General features: G+C 46.6%; 5 protein-coding genes across 5 annotated transcripts; all 5 read right to left on the bottom strand.

Moving 5' to 3' along the window:
• Positions 1–810: 810 nt before the first annotated feature.
• Positions 811–2,640, bottom strand: C922_04902 (rab family, other; the record flags this gene model as incomplete). The annotated part of the gene is made up of 9 exons (XM_008820476.1): positions 811–849; positions 1,028–1,080; positions 1,211–1,304; positions 1,444–1,496; positions 1,593–1,705; positions 1,864–1,902; positions 2,000–2,069; positions 2,257–2,340; positions 2,541–2,640. 9 exons carry the CDS (start codon positions 2,638–2,640, stop codon positions 811–813), a joined length of 645 nt encoding a protein of 214 aa, XP_008818698.1.
• A 1,531-nt stretch (positions 2,641–4,171) lies between these two features.
• Positions 4,172–7,867, bottom strand: C922_04903 (hypothetical protein; the record flags this gene model as incomplete). Its single annotated transcript, XM_008820477.1, has 1 exon — positions 4,172–7,867. The coding sequence occupies one exon, from the start codon at positions 7,865–7,867 to the stop codon at positions 4,172–4,174; it is 3,696 nt and encodes a 1,231-aa protein (XP_008818699.1).
• Positions 7,868–9,022: 1,155 nt separating this feature from the next.
• Positions 9,023–9,562, bottom strand: C922_04904 (hypothetical protein; the record flags this gene model as incomplete). Its single annotated transcript, XM_008820478.1, has 1 exon — positions 9,023–9,562. The coding sequence occupies one exon, from the start codon at positions 9,560–9,562 to the stop codon at positions 9,023–9,025; it is 540 nt and encodes a 179-aa protein (XP_008818700.1).
• Positions 9,563–10,704: 1,142 nt separating this feature from the next.
• On the bottom strand, positions 10,705–14,232 carry C922_04905 (hypothetical protein; the record flags this gene model as incomplete). Its single annotated transcript, XM_008820479.1, has 1 exon — positions 10,705–14,232. One exon carries the CDS (start codon positions 14,230–14,232, stop codon positions 10,705–10,707), a length of 3,528 nt encoding a protein of 1,175 aa, XP_008818701.1.
• Positions 14,233–15,704: 1,472 nt separating this feature from the next.
• C922_04906 (hypothetical protein) lies at positions 15,705–16,925 on the bottom strand (the record flags this gene model as incomplete). The annotated part of the gene is made up of 4 exons (XM_008820480.1): positions 15,705–15,950; positions 16,092–16,177; positions 16,451–16,551; positions 16,867–16,925. The coding sequence occupies 4 exons, from the start codon at positions 16,923–16,925 to the stop codon at positions 15,705–15,707; spliced, it is 492 nt and encodes a 163-aa protein (XP_008818702.1).
• Between the last annotated feature and the right edge of the window lie 2,656 nt (positions 16,926–19,581).

Raw genomic sequence — 19,581 nt, forward strand, 5'->3', positions numbered from 1 at the left:
ACGCAGGTTCAACGATAAGCAGGCGAATCGGTTACAAGTTTGTTGTCCCCCTTTTAAAAGGAAGAGACGCACCCTCTGATGTTGACGTTGATGTGATGCCTGGCCTAATCTCGGTTCGATCAAATCAGCAACGGGGACGTAACAAAACTGTGGAGATGCTACATTCCGGGTGAGGGGCACAAGATCCCTGTGTTCCGTACTTGGCGACGTTATCTTCTGGGCAGTGGAAACTGGTCCATAATGGTGAAAAGGGAAACAAAAAAAAAAAAAAAGAAATACAAGCGCACATACATACGCTCGTACCAGCGCAGATGAGCAAACCGGTAAGATCAACAAATGAACAAATAAAGAAACAAAACAATGACGTGCAAAGTTGCTCCATTACAGGAGCGGGGGGGAATATGTTGGTGCAGCATAAATTAACGCGAAATCGCTTAATGGCATGTGGGGGAGAATCCAAATTAATTATTGTAAGAGTGGAAAATAAAAAGGCTCCTTCAAAATATAAGTTTCTTCCCGCCATCCCTTTGTGTTCAACACGACAAGTACACCTGCGCGCACATGGCTAGAACTCTACCCTAATGCATCACGCGTAGGGGCAGAACTGCACCAAGGGACGCCTACAAAAGGTACATAAGGGAAAAAAAAAAAAATAAAATAGACTGCCAAATGGAGGTTACTTCCACGCTTGATTGAAATCATCCTGTGTGACTGTTCTTACTTTTTTTTTTTTTTTTCTGGCGCGGGACTAGGGGAAGGAACTGTGAAGGGATCAAACAGAACAGGCGGGGAAGTTCATTCGAGCTCCCGTTAGCAGCACTTTTTCTTTGCTTCTTCGGTGTTGTTAATCTGTGAAGGGGAAGGGGCACAAATGAGTGATCAAACTGCACACACGTTCGCAGCGCGGCCAGACAGAATTGCTAAGTTTCGACGTGCATACACCAGGGGACACACATATGCAATCGTCGAATAGTGCAACCGTGCAACAGTGCAATCATACACATATGCTCCTCTCCTCCGGCGAAACCTGAATTCCCGAGAATTTGTCCTGCTCCTTCTTGTGGAGGGGCAACTTCTTAGCTGCGGCCAGGGAGGTAAGGGACACGCATTTGTCGAAAGGGCAAGATGGCCAAAAAGAAAATCACAAACGGGATTTTTTTACATCCGTACACACGGGCTCAAATGCAGAATTGCCTCTTTTCCGAATTACCTATCCTTAAAAACAACTCGTTCACGTTCTGTCCCGTTTTAGCAGACGTCTCGATGAACAGAATGTTGTTACTGTTGGCGAAAGACTCAGCTAGCTAAAAAAAAAAAAAAAAAAAAAAATATACGGAAAAATGTTCTATATCACCTGGCTTGTTCATAAACTTTTGGCCCAAATGGCTCTTTTTGCATAAGCGATTCATGCGGCAGTGGGAGGTCTGCTCCTTTCGTGGTTACTTCTCTGTCCACCACTCGGTTTTTTTCCAAGTCCTTTTTGTTCCCGGCGAGGGCTGAGTTCGGCGGGGGAAGGGCAAGCAAGGAATGAAGAGAAAAGGGAAATCCAACATAACGCATCGCGCAGAGGCATCACTCAACGGTCCACTCACCTATGATGATGTCATTGGAGTGCACCGACTTCAGCTCGTGGATCCAGCCCTTGGCGCCTTCGAAGGACTTCTTATTCGTTATGTCGTATACGATGACGGCTGCTGACGCGCCCCTAAAGCGTTTGAACGCGAAATGGGGAGGGACAAATTGGGACACTCGGATAATGCTCATATGTTTAACCACACACATGGGAGAGGATAAGCTGACGCATTAGAATGACCTACATATTTTTCCCCACGCATGCACAGCTACATGTAAAGTGTGCCTTACCGATAATACATGGGGGCAAGGCTTCTGTATCTTTCCTGCCTGTTAGGAGGGGAGGGGGGGGAGAAGGAAGCGGTAAAAGCGTGTTGGTTTGGTCACCCTTCCGGTGATTTCTCCCTTTCGTTTTTTCCTTCCTTACCCTGCGGTGTCCCAAATTTCAAACTTGATGGTGCACTCGCCTATGTCGATTAGTTGTGTCATAAAGGCAGCTTCGGGGGAAACAAAGGGAAAGAAACATGTTGGCATGTCAAATTAGTGTTACGAGGAGAGGGACACAGCGAACTGCATTCTCTCTGTGTTACATGCAAAGTGTATGACCCGTTCAGGTAAAAAAAAACGCATGCTTCTTTTCTTTGCTAATCCTCCTTTTGCAGAATAAGACTTATCCGGACTTACCACCAATGGTGGACTCCTGGTACTCATAAAATTCATTCTTGGCAAATCTCACGACGATGCAAGACTTCCCTACCGATGTGTCTCCTGCAGAAGTGGGGAAGCGCGCGAAAAAAAAAAGGGGAAGGTTGGTCATTCGTTTATGTGTTACTCGTAAGGGGTAGTGTTAAGGGGGGTGGTTGAGTTTCCTTGTGTCAACCACCTCCTCCTGCCCCCTATCTACATGTTGGCCTCGGCCTCCACCTCCAACTGCACACAGACACACACACTGTGAAATCGCTCAGTACCTAACAGAACCAACTTTGAATTAAAAACCTTGTTGGAGTGGTAGTTTTGGCCTGCGTCATATTTATCACTGCTGTTTAAATTGGATAAGTAGTGTGCCATCGTGGCTATGCGGGGGTCTCAATTGGGAAGGATATAGGGGGAGCAGCACTTGGCTGTGCTTGCGTTGATGGAATGGTTGATGACTGCGTCGAGGTTTTTGTGAAATGGGTAGCAGGGAACCGCACAATAGCTACGCAACGTGCAGCGGCACAAGAGCTACACAACCTGTTTATTCTTCTTCCGGCACATGTCCATACAAGGAGGCGCGCAAACTTCGCAACGGCATGTGCAAGACGAAGTAGCCTTTTTTGTATGCTCCGGGTGTGCGGTGTTTTTATATGTCCTGAGTGTCCTCCCCCCCCCCTTGGGAATGTGTGCAATTGCAGGACGGTCATACAATTTCGGAAAGTAAAAAGTTTTTCTGGGGGGTGAGAGAAAAAAAAAAAAATTCACTTCTTTGCACCTGCCTTTTGATAGGGTTATATCACAGGAATTAATCTTTCAATCTGGTTTCTAATTCGTATTGCTGCTTAACTCGAACTTGTGCATGAGATTCGACTCAATTGTGACTACTCCCCACCACTTTCATGTTTCCCTCATGTGCATACGCTTGAGTGTTCATTTGTTTTTCAATTCAAGGAGTGCTATTTTTGCATGTCACCCTTTGGGGAGGGAGTGTGTAAAATTCGGCTAAATCCTTACGGTGAATTATTGCAAATGGATGGCCTATTTCTCCTCGTAAAACGTTTTTTTTTTTTTTTTTTTTTTTTTTTGCATCACAACACAGGGTAGTTGCGATGATGCAGGACCATATATGCATGCTCCACCCCCTTTGGCATATATGCACGGACTTGTTCGTTAAGTCAATTCCGTTTGCGCGCTGCCCGCTTGACGTGTATATTTTACCTTTTCCTTCGGGAAAAAAAAAAAAAATACAGCCATTATATTTTCGCTTCTCATGGGACACCCAACTGATGGGATGGGAAAAAAACAAAAGGACGAAATGGGAAGAAACTATACGGGACGATGGGATATATCCACCTTCGTCTAAAATGAATGTGCCATCGGTACTACAAAGCTATTCGGCTTGACTTGTGTGCGTGTTCCAGTTTTCCCCTCCAGGGAGCTGCACTGACTAAGTGCTTCCACATCCTCGCACGTTCACAACTGTGCAAATGGTGTGCTTTTCGCGGGGGGGGGGTCTACCTGGCAGTGCCAAAACTGTTGCAGGCGCGGTTAAGCGGCGGTTTAGGTAGGGACGAAAAAATGGGAAAATGAAAACATGGGAAAAAAAGTGGAGTGCAAAAAAAAAAGGTGAAGTAAGGAAGGTGAAGTGAACATGGTGAAGTAAAGACGGTGAAGTAAAGAGGGTGAAGTAAAGAGGGTGAAGTAAAGACGGTGAAGTAAAGACGGTGAAGTAAAGACGGTGAAGTAAAGACGGTGAAGTAAAGACGGTGAAGTAAAGACGTGAAGTAAAGACGTGAAGTAAAGACGGTGAAGTAAAAAACGTGGCGCGCAAAAATGTTGGCATAAAATGGGGAAGCACCTCAAACGGATTGGGCGTGCCTGCACGTACACGCTTCCCCTCTCTTCAAGGGTGCGGGCGGAGCTTGCCCTTGCGGTAGGACATCTTCTTCCGCTGCTTCACCACCCTGTGCTTAGCCTCCTCCACCATGAGGGCCTTCTTTAGCTTCTTATGGTAAGACAGTTTTGCCTTCTCCTTCTTCTTGTCCATAATGTTCTTTTTAATGGTATGCAACATTTGGTACCATCGAGAAGCTAACTTGGGGTTCTCCAAGGCTCGGAAATTAATCTGGTCGTCTTTCCTCTGTTTCTCTTTCTTTAATTCTTCCTCATTGCTCATTTTGCTGAACAGCTTGGGTTTGGATTTGTACGGAAGTTCTCTTAGCAGCTTCGGATTTATGTGTATCTTCGAATGATAAAAATGACGAAAGGGGACACTCCTATAGTTGCTCTTGTGATTAACATACAGGTTGTAGATATACCTTAGCTCATTTATGGACCTCAACTTATTCTCCACATCGTAAGTAAAAAATTTCTTCACCTTCACATTGACGTACAGTTTTAGAATCACAATGTCACTGATGCGAACTTTGTCTGCGAAGGTACATCTGCAGTTTCCGTTATCAGACAACTTACTTTTTATCAAACCTTTAATCCCACTTGGAGTCACCACAGGACAGTTAATGAATTTGCTCACCTCCAGATCCGAATTAAACATATTTTTAACAAACGCTGTATTTTTGAAAATCTTGTATGGCTCTCCAATCAGCTTCAATTTTTTCATGACTTTAACATTTGTGTTTGTCTCTAACGTCACTCCGTTTAAGCAGATGCGATAGTACGGCACCTTCTTATGGTTACAGATGGCCAAGATGCCATTGTTGGCACCTGCCAGTGGTCCATAAAAGGTGCAGTTACAATGCATGTGCTCTGTTGTGTATTTTAGAAATCTTATCCTAACGTTGTTTCTCTCGTTTATGGAATAAATGGGGATGCTCTGGTACCTCCTCCAGCCTATCGAGATGATAAGAGGGTCATTTGACCTTAACACTTTTGGGAACCACCGATGCTTCTTTACTCGGCAGTGAATCATGGATTCCTTCTCCTCATACGTCTGCAATCCTCCACAGATTATAATTCCCTTTTTCATCACTGCTAATTTTTTCCTCTCTATTTTGAAGACCACTTTTATGTATTCACCGATGTTGACGGAAGATCCGTATGTGTTGCTGCTTAACACACCGATACCCTCCGTCTCTTGGTACTTTTCCTTCTGTTGTTCCCTTTCTGCCTTTTCCTTCTTGATGGAGGCCTTCCCTTCCGCTTCGTCCATCAAAGCGGTATCCCTCTCACCTGTTGTGTCACCCCTCCCGAGGGAGTTATCCCCCTGTTGGTTTGCCTCCTTCTCACTCACCGCGTCCACCTCTTCCCCGCTCCCCATCCCGTCGGTGGTCCCAAAACACCCCTCATAGAGGCTTCTGTACCGCGAGAAGAACTTCTCCGTCAGGGCCTCGTCCGCCACATCGCCCAGCGACACGGTCAGGTTGTTAAAGATGAACACCTGCTCTGTGGTGCATTTGAAGGAGTCCACTTCGTCTAGGAAGTAGTTCTCCTCGTGCATATAGCTGTACAGCCGCTGTGCTTTTTCTTCCTTCACGGCGTCCGGGCTGAGGAGGCTATAGAAGTCTTGTTCCCCGTGCACCCCCTTCTTCTCCCGCCGCATCACCACCAGGATGTCCCCCTTGAAGTACAGGTGGTTGTTCCTCTTGTGGATGTACCGCGTGTCATAAATGAAGGCGTCCAGGCTGGCTTTGTTGTCGAACGCGAGCTCCTGCGCCAGGTGGTGCTCCCCGGGGTTATGATAGTTAGCAAAATTAGGGATGGTTGCCGAGTTCGCCGAGTTCGCGGCGACGTCGTCCCCTTCGTCATCCTCCTCATCGTCATCATCTTCATCGTCATCCTCCTCATCGTCATCCTCCTCATCGTCATCTTCCTCATCGTCATCATCTTCATCGTCATCCTCCTCATCGTCATCCTCCTCATCGTCATCATCCTCATCGTCATCTTCCTCATCGTCATCCTCCCCATCGTCATCCTCCTCATCGTCACCCGCCTCATCGTCCCCCTCTTGGTCATCCTGTTCCTGTTCCTCCCCTTCCCCGCTGGCCGAGAGGGTCACCCCATCCGCGTAGTGGTAGTCGTCCTCCGCGTCCCTCTTCCCGAACAGAATCGGCTCCAGTTCTGTGTACTCCTTGGCCTTCTCGTTGATGTACTTCTCCGCCTGCTTCTTCTTCTTCTGCCGCTCGCTCACGAACACGTTGGAGGGGGCCTTCCGCCGGTGGCCTGCTTCTTGGCCGTCGAAGAGCACCGGCTCGTTGTCCCCCTCCGCGTCGCTGCACAGCGCGTACTTGGACGTCTGCAGGGCCCGAATCATGCGTATGCCCTCCGTCATGTACCTCTCGTCGTCCCGCTTACCAGGGGGGATAGCGGTCCCACGGCCGGATTCTTCGCCGGATTCTTCGTCGCTTCCTTCGCCACTCCCTTCTGCACTGTCTCCGCCACCTCCTGCTGCCGTTTCTCCTCCCCCCCCAAGGAGCGACTCCCCTGGGGTGAAGTTCACCTTGCTCTTGGGAATGTGTATAAACATGTTGTCGAAATCGAAGGCCACGTTGCCGACGTCTGCCATTGGGGCATAGACATTTGGATTCTTCTTCTGTTCATCGGTGAGAAAAGGATCCTGGAGGATCTGAATGTCTCTGATCTGGACGTCTCCAATGTTAGGTATGTGTACCACTTGATTGTTAAAAATCTTGGACCCATAAACGAACCCTTCCACGTGGACGCAGACTTCCTCATCGCATTTGGAGAGAAACTGGTCAATTCGGCTGTCTTCCTCTTCGTCCTGCTTCCTTTCTTGCCGGTGCTGCTTTCCTTTTGGACGGACTGTCAACATAGCATCCTCTTCGGTTGCAATCTCATCGACATCTAAGCGAAGACCTAAAATGTATCCATGTTGTTCCCTCCACGAGATCTGTGGCCGCTTAATCGACGAAACGAATTTACAAAAATTTCGTATCTCCGTTTTGTTGTATTTTCCATTTTGAATTCCACTGAGGAAGAATATTTTTGCCCCCTCGACCATCTCTTCGGTAAATCTTTTACTCAGCTTTTTTTTTCTCTTCCGGATGCTTTTGCTGTCTTTAAACTTGTCCAAATGAGTAACTACTCCAATCACCTTGGGCAAGCCATGTGTATTTAAGATGCTTACAAATTCAAGCGTCTCAAGTTCAAGCCCGTAGCTGCCATCGATGACGAGCAGACACAGGTCGGCGATCTTCGCCACATCAATCATGTTGAGAATGTCATCGTCGACCTCTACGAAGGTGTACCTTTTTAACGCCTTCGTAATTATCGATATAGGTCCTCGCACTTCATTGATGGATACTCCAACGTAGTGCTTAATGAGGCTTTTCAAGAGAGTCGTTTTTCCCACCCCTTTGGGGCCTTGTATGGCTACTATCAGTGGGCTACTCTTGCTGCACTCTTTAAAATGTTTTGGAACCCTTAACTTCTTTTCTTCTAACTCGAATTGGTGCTGCTTCCTCCGGTGCGCACTTCGGATGCCTCCGCTGAAGGCGAAGGCCTTATGAAACTTCTTCGCTTCATTGTTCTTTGCGCCGCGGTTTGCTCCCTTGCTTATTTTCTTCCTCTTGGCCTTCTTCCCCACCTTTTTCTTCTTGTGGTGCTTGCGCTTGTCATCCATGGGGGGGGGCTCGATTCGGTTGGACTCAGTTCGGTTGGACTCAGTTCGGTTTGATTCGTTTCGGTTTGATTCGTTTCGGTTGGTTTCGTTTTGGTTCCTTTTCGTTCCGTTTGGTTGAGACCACTTCACAACTCCTCCAGGGTGGTCGGCTTGCCTTGCTGTCACATTTAAGCCGCCCTACGCAACACTTAAAAAGTGAGAAAATGTGGACGCTTCTGTATACATGCGTAGGTCCACTCACCTGTTGGATAGATGCTGTCACGTGAAAAAGTTTTTCCCCCCTTTTTTGGATTTCCTCCTCCGATGGGAAAATTAGTCGCAGTTTTTTTTTTTTTTTTTTTTTACCTGCCTAAGTAGCCACTTGGCATCTGCGGAGAATGCGTACATTATCCAATAGTATACTAAAATTGTTTTTTATTTTTTTTTTGTTGTTGTTGCCGCTAAGGCAGGCTATACACCACCCGCGTGATTCCCCTCTACATGGGGAGAATAATCCGCACAGGAAAAAAAAAAAAAAAAAAAAAAAAAAAAAAAACAAAGCGGGAAAAGGAAAAAAAAAAGAAGTACCTCCTACCGCAGTTAGCTGAACGGCTATCCGAAAACAGGTCAAATCTCACCACGTCGGAAAAGCGCTTCGTACAAATCGGAAAATCGCTCAGAAGTTTTTATGACCCAAGTACATATGGGAAGAATTTACATTTTCCCAGCTAGCGGGGCCATCGCCAAGGGGCGAAGCACCCTCCCTCTGTATTCCCCCTCTGCATTGTCAAAGAATTAAAAAAACACGCGCTCATCTGCGCTGCTATACTACTGTGCTGTTACACTGCTGCGCTTCTACACTTGGTGTCACTCGCCGGGGATGAAAACGAAAAATGGGGGTTCGTTCCCCTCTCGTTTTGTACAGTTCGGCGAACAGAAGAAAGAAAAAGACAAAAAAAAAAACAATAAAAATAAGCAAGTAAGCGACAAATGAACAAATGAACTAAAGAACGACCGGCCAACTGGCCAACCGCCCAGCCACTGTGACGCCATTCGGCAAAATAACAAATGGCTCGGTCGAGAATGTCTCCCCAAATTGGAAGCACAGATTGGCAGCGGTATGGGAAAAGCTCCCTGCACATTGGGAACACCACGGTTACTCCGCTGCGTCTGTCCTCAATGCAGTCTGCTTAGGATCTCTTTAATTATATTTATAAGCTTCCACTTGGGTTCCCTCTTTAGCCTGTTCAAATGGATCACCTTCACGTCATTGTCTAGCTGGGCTCCCGCCAAAGCAGCGCCTTCGCCTGTACCTGCACCCACCTGTTTGGGAAGGTCAGACTCCTCTGTGTCGTCGTCATGCGGTGAGGAAGTGTACGATCCGTATGGGTCAATCGGCCCTCCACTTCCTTCAGGTGGGTGACCTCCCATCTGCGTTGGCCGACGTGCCACTGCTGAAGATGCACCTTCTTTCGACGCATTAGAGGGACTCGTCCCGTTAGTGTAACTCTCCTCAGCTGGAGGAGGCCCCGCTTGTCCCTCCACAGCAGCTGCCCCAGAATGATTTGAATCGATCGGCAACTCGTCACTTAGTCCCGCAGCTTCTCTCCCCTTCAGTCGTTCCTTTTCTTCTTTCTTTTGTCTTTTCCTTTCCTTCCTTTCTTTCCTTCTTTTTTTTTTCTCCTTTCTTTTCCTTTTTCGCTCTGCTCTCTTCATCTGCCTTTTTCTTTTCCTTTGTTCTCTTTTTTGCTTCCTGCGTCGTGCCTTGCGCTGCTTTGCGAGCCGTTTGTTACGCTGTCTGTTGCGCCGCCTCGCACGACGATTATTGCGTCTGCGTCGAGCAGCTCCCCCCCTTTTTCTTCGCATCAACTCGTACAGCATCCTCGAGTGAGTCGTCTTCTGCCCCCCCCTTCTGAGACGCCACCCTCCGCTCCCTACCGCGAGCGAACCGCACAGAAGGCTACCATGGCACTCGCCCTCATGTTCTCTCCTATAAATGCACAGAACGATGAAGGGCAGTAGGGACAACACATACTTCATTCTTAGTTACGATGCCTACACAGTTGTATGTTTCCCCGCTGTGGGGCAAAATCCTTTTAACCTCGCGCAACGGGATCGAAACCCACGCACGTAAAAGGTGGACAAGCAGGCGCACTCAAATATACACATAGGCACTGTTACACACGTAGGCCCGCGCGACAACCTCTCTGTGCTCGTGCTCTGCGAAGAAATAAAGAAATAAAAATGTATGCGTCACCCCTTTTACTCACCTTCCGCGTGCGCCCTCTCCAGCGTGACTCTTCTTTTTTTTCTTTTTTGTTTTTTTTAAGAGATTGCTTCCATGTGAGAAGTGCTACACAGCTTAGTGCAATACTTGTAGCGGGGATGCAACCAAACGGAGGTGCGTCTTAACCTGTGCCTTGTTGTGGTGTACCCCATAAGGGCGCACTACTGATGGCCCCGTCTTACCCAGCATGGAACAAACATCACTGGCATGTTTCCTACAAAGGAAGGCTCATTTCAGGGGAAGTATTTCTTCTTCCCTGTGTTGGTTTGCCCCTTCTATGCAGACAAGTGCTACTCAACACATAAGGCACTCGGGGGAAAAAAAAATATATTTCATTATGGGGACAAGTGCTGGAGGTGCAGCGTCTGTAGCGCTTGTGTCCTTCCCTTTCTGGTGAGCTCTTCGGCTGTACCTATGTGTGCCTTCCTTTGACTGCTTCCCATTGTGTAGTCACTTTGGTGTCTCTACTTTTTACAGACGCCTTTCAGTGGGACTGCTCCTGGTGACACTACTCCTGGTGGCACCCCTGTTGCACGCCCCCGCACAGCATCAACCCAGGCGCGACGCCTCTTCAGCAGTCCCTCTGCACACAGAATATCTCCTCCAGCGAAACGGACAGGTAAAAAGGGAACTCTTCCACATGGTTTTCCAGGAGGTCCAAAAAAATACACAAGAAAGTGAACATATCGACGCAGTAATATTCCAACGTCGACAAAATTAACTCGCTGCCTTTTACATAGTTGTTTAGGACTTGCTCGTTTTTTTTTATCCACACAGTGACAGTATCTTCAATGGTACTTAGTGCGTCCAGGTGTAGGTATATGTGTCCATCTCTGACTTTGATTTGTATTCCTATGATGGTCACTACGTCGAGGTTTTCTTCCTCAATACAGTCGATCTGTCTGGCGGAAAAATCGAGAGACTGCACATGCTTCGTCAGTGCCTCCGTAAGAGCGTCGCGATTCGCTACTGAGTCGTTCTCACGTTGGAGGCATCCAGGTGGTGTGCTATCTGTGAATGGTCTTAAGGAGGCATTGTACCGTTCTGGAGTGATCGCACTGCATTGAGAGTTCGCTGCATGCCTCTCCGGAGTGTCCCCTTCCTTCAAGTTATCTTCCTTTCCGATGGGCACAGCGTCACCTTCTTCGTTAGCCTTCCGAATGATCATATCTTCACGTTCTTGGTTAGCCTTTCGGATGACCACATCGTCACCTTCTTCGCTAGACCTTCCGTAGGTACCCAAGTTATCGCACAGCTTTGGCGCTAACTCGATGAGGTTTCCCTTTCCACGAGTTCGGTTTTTTTTCCCCTTTGGGACCTCTTCAAAACGAATACATGCACGTCGGCTTCTTTTGGGATGGAAAAGCCTTCTGCCGATTCGCGCGAAACACACATGCCGTGGACGACCCTTCACGTGAGGAGCCAACCTAGCTGCCCTTACCTTCACCACAGGGGAGGAAATTTCCCCTCCTTTTTCTTCCTTTTTTGGGACTACTTTAAAATTGAGTCCCCCCCAGGAGTCCCTTCTCCGCGTTGATCCCTTTCTTCTCACTATATGACCAAATTTCCTGCCTAGACCCATGTCCATTTTGTGCCTATTATATTTTGTCTCCTTCTTTCCCTTCAGTTGGCAGTTTTGGAGTGTCCTCCCTTCGTTAGGCCTTCTATTCCTGTCTATCTTTAGGAGGAGCTTCCGTCCACTCTGCCCCTTTTTCAGAACTTGTTTTTCTTCCCCTTCCTGCAAACCTCCAGTTTTATCTCCCTCTTTTAATGCCACCTTGGTTAGAAGTCGTGTTTTTTTTTTGTCTTGCTCACCGTTACTTTGTCCAACGGGGGATGGATCCTTCTTTTCTTCTTTGCCAACCCCCCCTTGATCCTTCCGGGGGACACACCGCTTCTCCTCATTCAATGCACCCACATTTGCAGTTCCATTCGCTAGAGGGACACCCTCACATGGGACGTCACTACACTTTTTGTGTCTGATGCGCACCTCGCTGTGGTTGCTCCTCTCCTTCCTGCGAAAAATAAAGTCCATACATTTCTGCAGAGTCCCCAAGCTGAATTCCTCATCTGGCCGAGTCCTCTTTGGAGAGACCATAAAAAAGGAACCAACGTTTAAGGGGACGTATTTATCCCCTTTGCAGTTACAAATGTGAAAGAGAAAGTTCTCCTCCTCCTTAATATGTATCCTGTTTGGATCAACATTGGGTCTTATCCAACTGGGATGGATACCCATCACTGTGTTTTTGCCACTTGGTAGAGATGCCTTCCCGTGGATCATACCGCCGCTGGAGAGTCTCCCTTTAATGTAATCAATAATGTTATCCTTGGGGCTCTCTATGGACGTGAACGCACTGGGTTCTCTGTCCACTCGTGGAGAACTCCTATCCTGGTATGCAAATCGCTTGTGCATCTGATGAGCATACTTCACACATCCTTTTTTTACTGGGCGACTCTCCTTTTCCCAAAGGAATGAGTTTTTTTTCTCCATTTTGTCGTCTTGCGAAGAGAAGTTGTGCGAAGGGGGGAGGGTAACCTCGTTTCGATCATTTTTATCGGTATGTTTATAGCCTTCCTTTACGAAATGGACTCTTTTTTTTTGCCCACCATTGTGCGTAGCTCCCTGTTGGGTCTTCCTCTCATGAGGGGGGATTCCCTTCATCGTTCGAGTCGCCTCTTTCTCATTAATACGAGATGGACTGTCCATTCGAACCTCACTCGTGTTTCTCCTGTGTCCATTCTCCATCGGGCATCTGCCCCCATTCATCTGTACTGCATTCAGATGTACTCCCTTTTGTTGTACTCCCTTTTGTTGTACTCCCTTCAGATGTACTTCCTCCAGTTGTACCCCATTTGAGGGGGCATCACTCGTCGGTTCATATCCTTCTGAGTGTTCATCAGGGCGGTCCTGACTCGAGGCGACACCCCTCCGAGGGGAAGTCCGACCTGGCGCATTAGCGTATTCGCACGTGGGATCTCCAGCGTATTTCTCTTTGTATTGTGCTCTGTATTCAGGTTTGTGTACCTCGTTGTGTACCGCTTCCCATTCCGCTTGGGGGGCCCCTCCTCGGAGTGGCTTCCCCCCAAGAGGGGCCCTACTAGGGGTGTGTTCCTCTGGGAGGCGTCCACTTTCCGAGGTTCCGTCCACTCCTGCACGGTGAGCATCTCTTCCTGGTTCGCCTTCTCTAGGGGGTGGCACTCCCTCAGAGTCATCAGCAAGTGCGGCTGGTCCAACTTTACCCTTTCGCCCGCTTTCCATGTGCCCACTTCTGACCTGCCCACTTCTCATCTGCCCACTTTTACTCTCCATGTCCATCCACTTCCAAATGTTACTTATCCCTGAAGCGAGGTCCTCGAAAAGGTTGTCTGAGTCATTATTAAAAAAACAGTTAGCATAATAGCTGTTGCCCCTTAAGCTATCCAATTCGTATTTTAACTTCATATTTCTTTCCTCTTTTCTCCTATTTTCAACCAAGAGCTCGTTTTGTTCCTTCCGGAGAAGTAGGTATGACTGGTACATACGTCTATATAATTTTATGTTGGTAGTTTTGGAGTTCCTGTACAATTGGTTGATTCTCTCCGTTTTGCCTTGTCTGTTTGGGGTTACGCGTCTGCTCTGGTTTGTGTGCCTTTCCGAAATGGTGTCCACCCCTTTAATTTCAGGTTCATTTAACTGTGGTAATTCGTTTTCTCCTCCATGGAGATTCTTCCCTGTGCACGCTGCCTCTTCCCCTGTCTTCTCACTGTCTTCAACTTTTAGTTTTACTCCACTCAGTTCATCTCCGCTTAGGTTTACCCCGAGTTGCTCTTTCTCGCAAATTGGCATCTCGGTTGGGGAGCAGTCCGATTCACTAGCGTCTGGATCCCGGGGGGGCTTCCTCTCCGCGCAGTCCTTTTCGCCATCGCCCCGAACGAAGCACTCGTCTACTCCTTCTGGTATGATCGATTCTTCTGGCGGTTTTTCCACCTCTTCACTGGGCTCTTCACCTGCCTCTTCACCCGCCGCTTCACCTGGCACTTCACCTGCCGATTCCCCCCCCTTGTCGAACAGAAGACCACTCCTGTTCCGACGCTGCTCGCTCACAAAGTCGACTTCCATGGCGTGACGAAAGTGACTTTCTCTAAACTTCTCTTCTTTGTGAACATAAGCGACGCGGCAGGATGGAACAATCAGATGGGGAAAACAAAAAAAGGAGCATCCTTAAAAGAGGAAAAAGTTGTAGCTGGAGTGTTCCCTCCCTCTTAAAAGTAACAATGACGTGGAAAGGGGGATCCCTTCGGGAAAGGCAAAAAAAGAAAAAGAAAAAACACAAAGTTGAGAAATTGCACTGGACCAAGTGGGCACCATTCACACTGCTGATGACACTGCCATTCACACATACGTGCATGTGCAAAGAATTCTCTCCCCCCCACCCGGCGGATTATAGTAGGAAGCTTCACACTTGTATGGGTGAGAACAGTCGGGGCTCATCCGAAACAGCGCATTTGAGGCAGATCACCAAAATTTTATTCGTGAAAAAAGGAATTCGCCTCCGTTCCAAAGGCATCGTATTTTCCGAGGATACAATTTCACCCAATCGATACCACGCACGTGTATGTATGTGCACAAACGGACACTTTAAACACGCCCACAACGAAATGGGACGACGTTTTAAAATGCTGAATAATTCGGACGGGCGCCCCATCATATTCTAAGATAATCTCAGTCGCCTGAAGCACAAACACGCGAGGGGGTACAAACATCAAAAGGCCAAAGGCAGAAGCATAGAAAGGGTCCTCAGCGATGTGTATAAACTTAACCACACATGTGTATCATGTATCATATTGTGGCTCTTCCTAGATGTGTTCCACCACCACCATCTCTCAAGTGATTTTCCTTTTCCCTGGGGCAAAGTACCCCCCCTTACCCTCTTTGGAAAGGTGAAAATAAGGACCAAAAAGGGCCAATTGGATCAGAACCCCTCATCCATCTTTCCCATCTACACAGAATAAGTCTCTTCAAAACTTAACGTAAGAGATGTAAAGTTTTTTATGAAGAAAAAGGGAAGAAATACTAATGGAAACAAACTTTTTTATAAAAAAAGAAATCCAAAAGGGTAGATTGTTCACCCGTTTTGCTAATATTGCATGACCCATTCAGGCGTTTCTTTTTTTTTTTCTTAACCTGGTAAATCACACATGTCGAGGGTAGCGGCATATAGGAAATGGATAGGACAAAGGTAAAGCTTAATTCGGCATGGTTGCACCATTTGACCATTTCGTCCGTTCCGTTACGTTAGGAATGTTTCACGTGGATTTGTTCGTGTGAAACGTTTTGGACGCATAAATTGTGGGCTACACGAGATGATGCACGCTGCGGAGCGCCCCCTTTGTATGTATACACAAATTTTGTGTAGGTATATATGGTGCCCTTTTTAACTTAGGAGGATAGTGAAAAGGCTACTGTGTTGTTGCTTCCGCACATTCCTACAGCTGAGCTCATTGGTACGACGCACGAATTATACAGTGTGTGCTACTCAGTTTTGTCAATTTTTAGGAAGTTCTTATTTTTTTTTCTTTTTTTTTTTTTTCTTATTCACCGCTTAGTTCTTTTTCATCAGAATGGGCCTCAGCCGAGTAGTGGCTCCCTGATTGTTGTTCGTCCGAAAAATCACTTCCGGATTCGGCCTCCTCGGAATCGTAGGCTTCCTCTATTAAGTCGTTTTCCTTGCAGTTCGACAAATCGGACTCCTTTATCTGTCTGATTTTTTCTATAATGTCCAGGTTGTTCTTTTTCAAATTGCTGTACAGGTCTAATATCAAATCGGAGACTTCGATCTGGGTTTGTGTGTGGGGGAAGGCGAAGGGGGAAAGTTCTATGTGCACCTGTTGGTACGTACAAATATGCAACCACATGCAGTACACTGTTGTGCAATTTCTTGAAATATGTTAATTTCTTTTTCCGCAATTTTGCAGTACATCACTGTCATCCTCAATGTCTACGTTGAACAGAGTGTTCATTTCGTCTCTCAAGTAGTCGCATAGCTTGTGTTTTGGGCTGCTAGCTAAAATGGGGAAAAAAAAAAAAAAAAATGTGCACATTTGGGATTTTTCTTTTTCTTACCTGACCTTTCTATTATTTAAAAAAAAAAAAAAAAAAAATCCAAATAGGGAGTGGCCAGTGCAGAGTGGTATCCACAACTTGGCCATGACACCGGAATGTGTGAAGGCTCTGTTTCGCGCTTTGGAGGTTTCTTCCCTTTCCTTTCCCTTTTCTTTTTTCTTTTTCCCTATTTTTTGCTATTTTCCCCTTCTGTGTCCTCTCCCGTATCGCTTACCCGACAACACATAGCTATGCACATAATCGATTAGTTTTTTTTTCTTCTCTTCCGAACTTGGCCCTCCCCAGTTGTTCGTCACGGCCAAACGGAGAACAGTCCTGCACAGGGGAGCGGGAGAAAAAAACACACCGTAAAAATAGAAGGCCGGTAATAAAAACATAAAGTGGAGAAAATCACAAGACTTTTTAAGAATGTGCCCATGTTTATATATCTACACAGAAGGAGCATTCAGCGAGAAACCATTCACCGAACTTTTGGTGGAGCCAACTTTGTGTTAACTCCGCAGGGGCAAAAAGTTCAATAAGAAACGCTCAAAGAAAGGGGGGGAGAGCGAATAAAATATCTTCATTGCGTTTTTCTTTTCCCCTTCCCCCCATGGGCGTCACCCGGTGCGCGTATATATAGGATTTTACCACTTGTCAAAAATTAGATTAATCCCTTCGTAGAACAGATTTGACACGTCACCGTTCATTTTGATCTGAAAAATTCGTCTCGAGGGTTCCACATGCCTGCTGAATCGATCATTCGTCTCATTTGTCTCCCTGCAGTGCTCTCCTTGCGAATTATAGAAGCGGTCTGCCAGGTAGGAAAATTGGTCTGTTGAGGGCCAGCAAATCTGCTCTTAGCCTTCTCAAAAAAAATGGGAAAACTTATTCTCCTCAACCGTAACGTGGGAAGCTTTATTTCTCTTCACATTTCACCTTGCAAGGTCAGATAAAATGGTGAATAACGCAAAGGAGCGACAAGCCGATGTATCAGCAGCGCAATGGCAACATGCATAAGTCGGCACAACATAGGGGGAATTTTGGCAAATTCAAAAGCTCCTTATCCAAATGGAGGAAGTAAAACAATTTTTTTTGTGCATGACCTGACGCGGACCTATTTTTTTTGTTTTTTTTTCGTTTTTTTTTTGCTTTTTTTTCTTGAAGGAGCGGTTCCTAATTGCGTAACCTAACAGCGGCATTGCTGCTGAGGAGGCACCAACTAAGCGAATTGCAACGGTTCAAAAGGCACAGGTTGTTGTAACCGCAATAAATCACACAGGCGTACCATCTATGCCCGATTCGAAAAAGGGGCGTAGTGAAACATATGACGCGATTATAAGATCTACCTATTCGCGACAAACATGATTAAAATTGATAGGGGAAAAAATAATGCCCTAAATGCGTTAAAAACGTCTGGGTAGTATACCTTGTCCTGTGCGTAATTAAAATGGCCATCAACATTGCAGAGTGCGGGGGAAAGGGAAAGGAAGGCTTGCTGCACGGATAATACACAAATGGATAAGTGAGATTAATCCTTCCCATTGAGTGGGGGAAAGCACAAAAATAGGTTTTCCCTTCCACCAGCTGTTCGTGGCGTTCACTGTGGAAAGGCAATTATACGATTGTGGTGCCCCTTTTTCCCAAGGGATCCAATCCGTATGGGGGCATTTCGGAGGTAAAGAACTATTTGGTTACTCATCATTAGAGTTGGTCTCTTAGTGGCGTCCTCTAAATAAGATCGATGAAAGTTGGCCAAGGGGAAAAGATCCTCAAGATAGGCCAAGCGTTTATGTCGAAAGAGGCGGAAGGGGTAAATCTGGATCCGCAGCATATTACCCTTATGAATCATATGTCTCATTTTTATCTTTTGGGGGGTGAGGGGAAGAACACAAACCCAATTCGCAGAACATCTGTGCCTATGTTATTTACACTGGATATTCTTAAAACGTGCGTTTGCTCATTTGGCCCTCGTGTTTCCAATGGCCTTAATGCGATTAGAAGTGGGATGAGGAAAGGCTACCGTTGCACATTTCGTGGGTGCAAACAGAGCCACATGGGTTATGCCACTCTTCCTGTGTGCGAACAGATCCCCATGAGTTATGCCACTGTTTGTGGGTGCTTTTTTTATTTCTTTCTTTTTTAAATTTGCCACGCGATAGGTTACGAGTACAATAGTGCCACCCTCCCCCATTGGGAATTATGAGCCAATGCCTACACTGTTTAGCGTGCAAAAGGACGAGCAAAAGCCGCTGTTATTTATCTCCATTGGTGGAAACGTGGAAGATTATTTTACATGTCCGTGTTCGTCTCCCTCACTGGTGGGAGGAATTGTACTTGAAGGGGTGTGCTCCTCCCGCCAGGTGGGCGAATTTCACCCCCGCTGTGGTACGCAGGTTTTGGGTCACTTGGATTTTCCCATGTGTGGTACTCTTCAATTTGAAGGACCACCAAACATATAATTTAGTCCTTTAGAAAAGGGCCCATTTCTGGTGCTTCCCCCCTTGACTAAGTTTATTGCACTTCCAAAAAGGGGTACCCACCTCGCAAAGTTTGCACAGTGCCGAGGAGGGGGGATGATGGGAAAACTGTACGGCATGGGCAAGCGCATGCGTAAAAAAAAAGGATGAAAAGAAAGAAGGAAAAAAAGAAAAAAAAATTGAGCAACCCGAAGGAAGGGCGTGCCAAAACTTTCCCCTACCTTCTCTGTTTGCTACTTCTTCATTCTATACTCGCGCCGTACTCCATCTTACATGCGCGTGTATACATAAATGAAAAATACACGCCTGCACGGTGCGCTGCAAAAGCCCTAACGCTTGAATAAGCCGGGCGAATGGCAATGAAATTTTTTTTTTCTTCCCCTTCACAATACAGAAGATTCTCACCTCTTGTTGGGTTTTTCTTCCTGATGCTACTGCCTTTTTTTTTATTTTTATTTTTTTACTTTTCTCTCTTTTTTTTTTTTTCGTCATATGTGCTATATACGGGAAATATTTCTGACCCATACGCGCGTAGCATCACGAGCATACGTGCGTTCTGTCAAATGCTTAGTGTTCACACTACTTGTGGGTATGTTCATATGCGTATTTTTCACCTGGCTGGAAAGGCCTTCGGCCGATTTGCCTATGTAGCAATTCGTCGCTCTTTTTTTTTCTTCTTTTTCTGACGAGAAGCTGCTTATAAGAAGACATTCCACTTTATAATTAAGTAGAGTTGCAGGGCTCGGCATCGGGCGCGAGCGAACGGCCGCTTAAGAACGCCCCTTCGTAGGATTACGTGCACGATTGGGCGTCGAAAGGAGGGGTAGCGAAGCCGACTCGAGGGTGAGCAAAGCCCACTAAGGGGTGAATGTCACCAGCTACAGCG

Source organism: Plasmodium inui, assembly GCF_000524495.1.
Source record: "Plasmodium inui San Antonio 1 unplaced genomic scaffold supercont1.31, whole genome shotgun sequence".
Taxonomy (NCBI): domain Eukaryota; phylum Apicomplexa; class Aconoidasida; order Haemosporida; family Plasmodiidae; genus Plasmodium; species Plasmodium inui.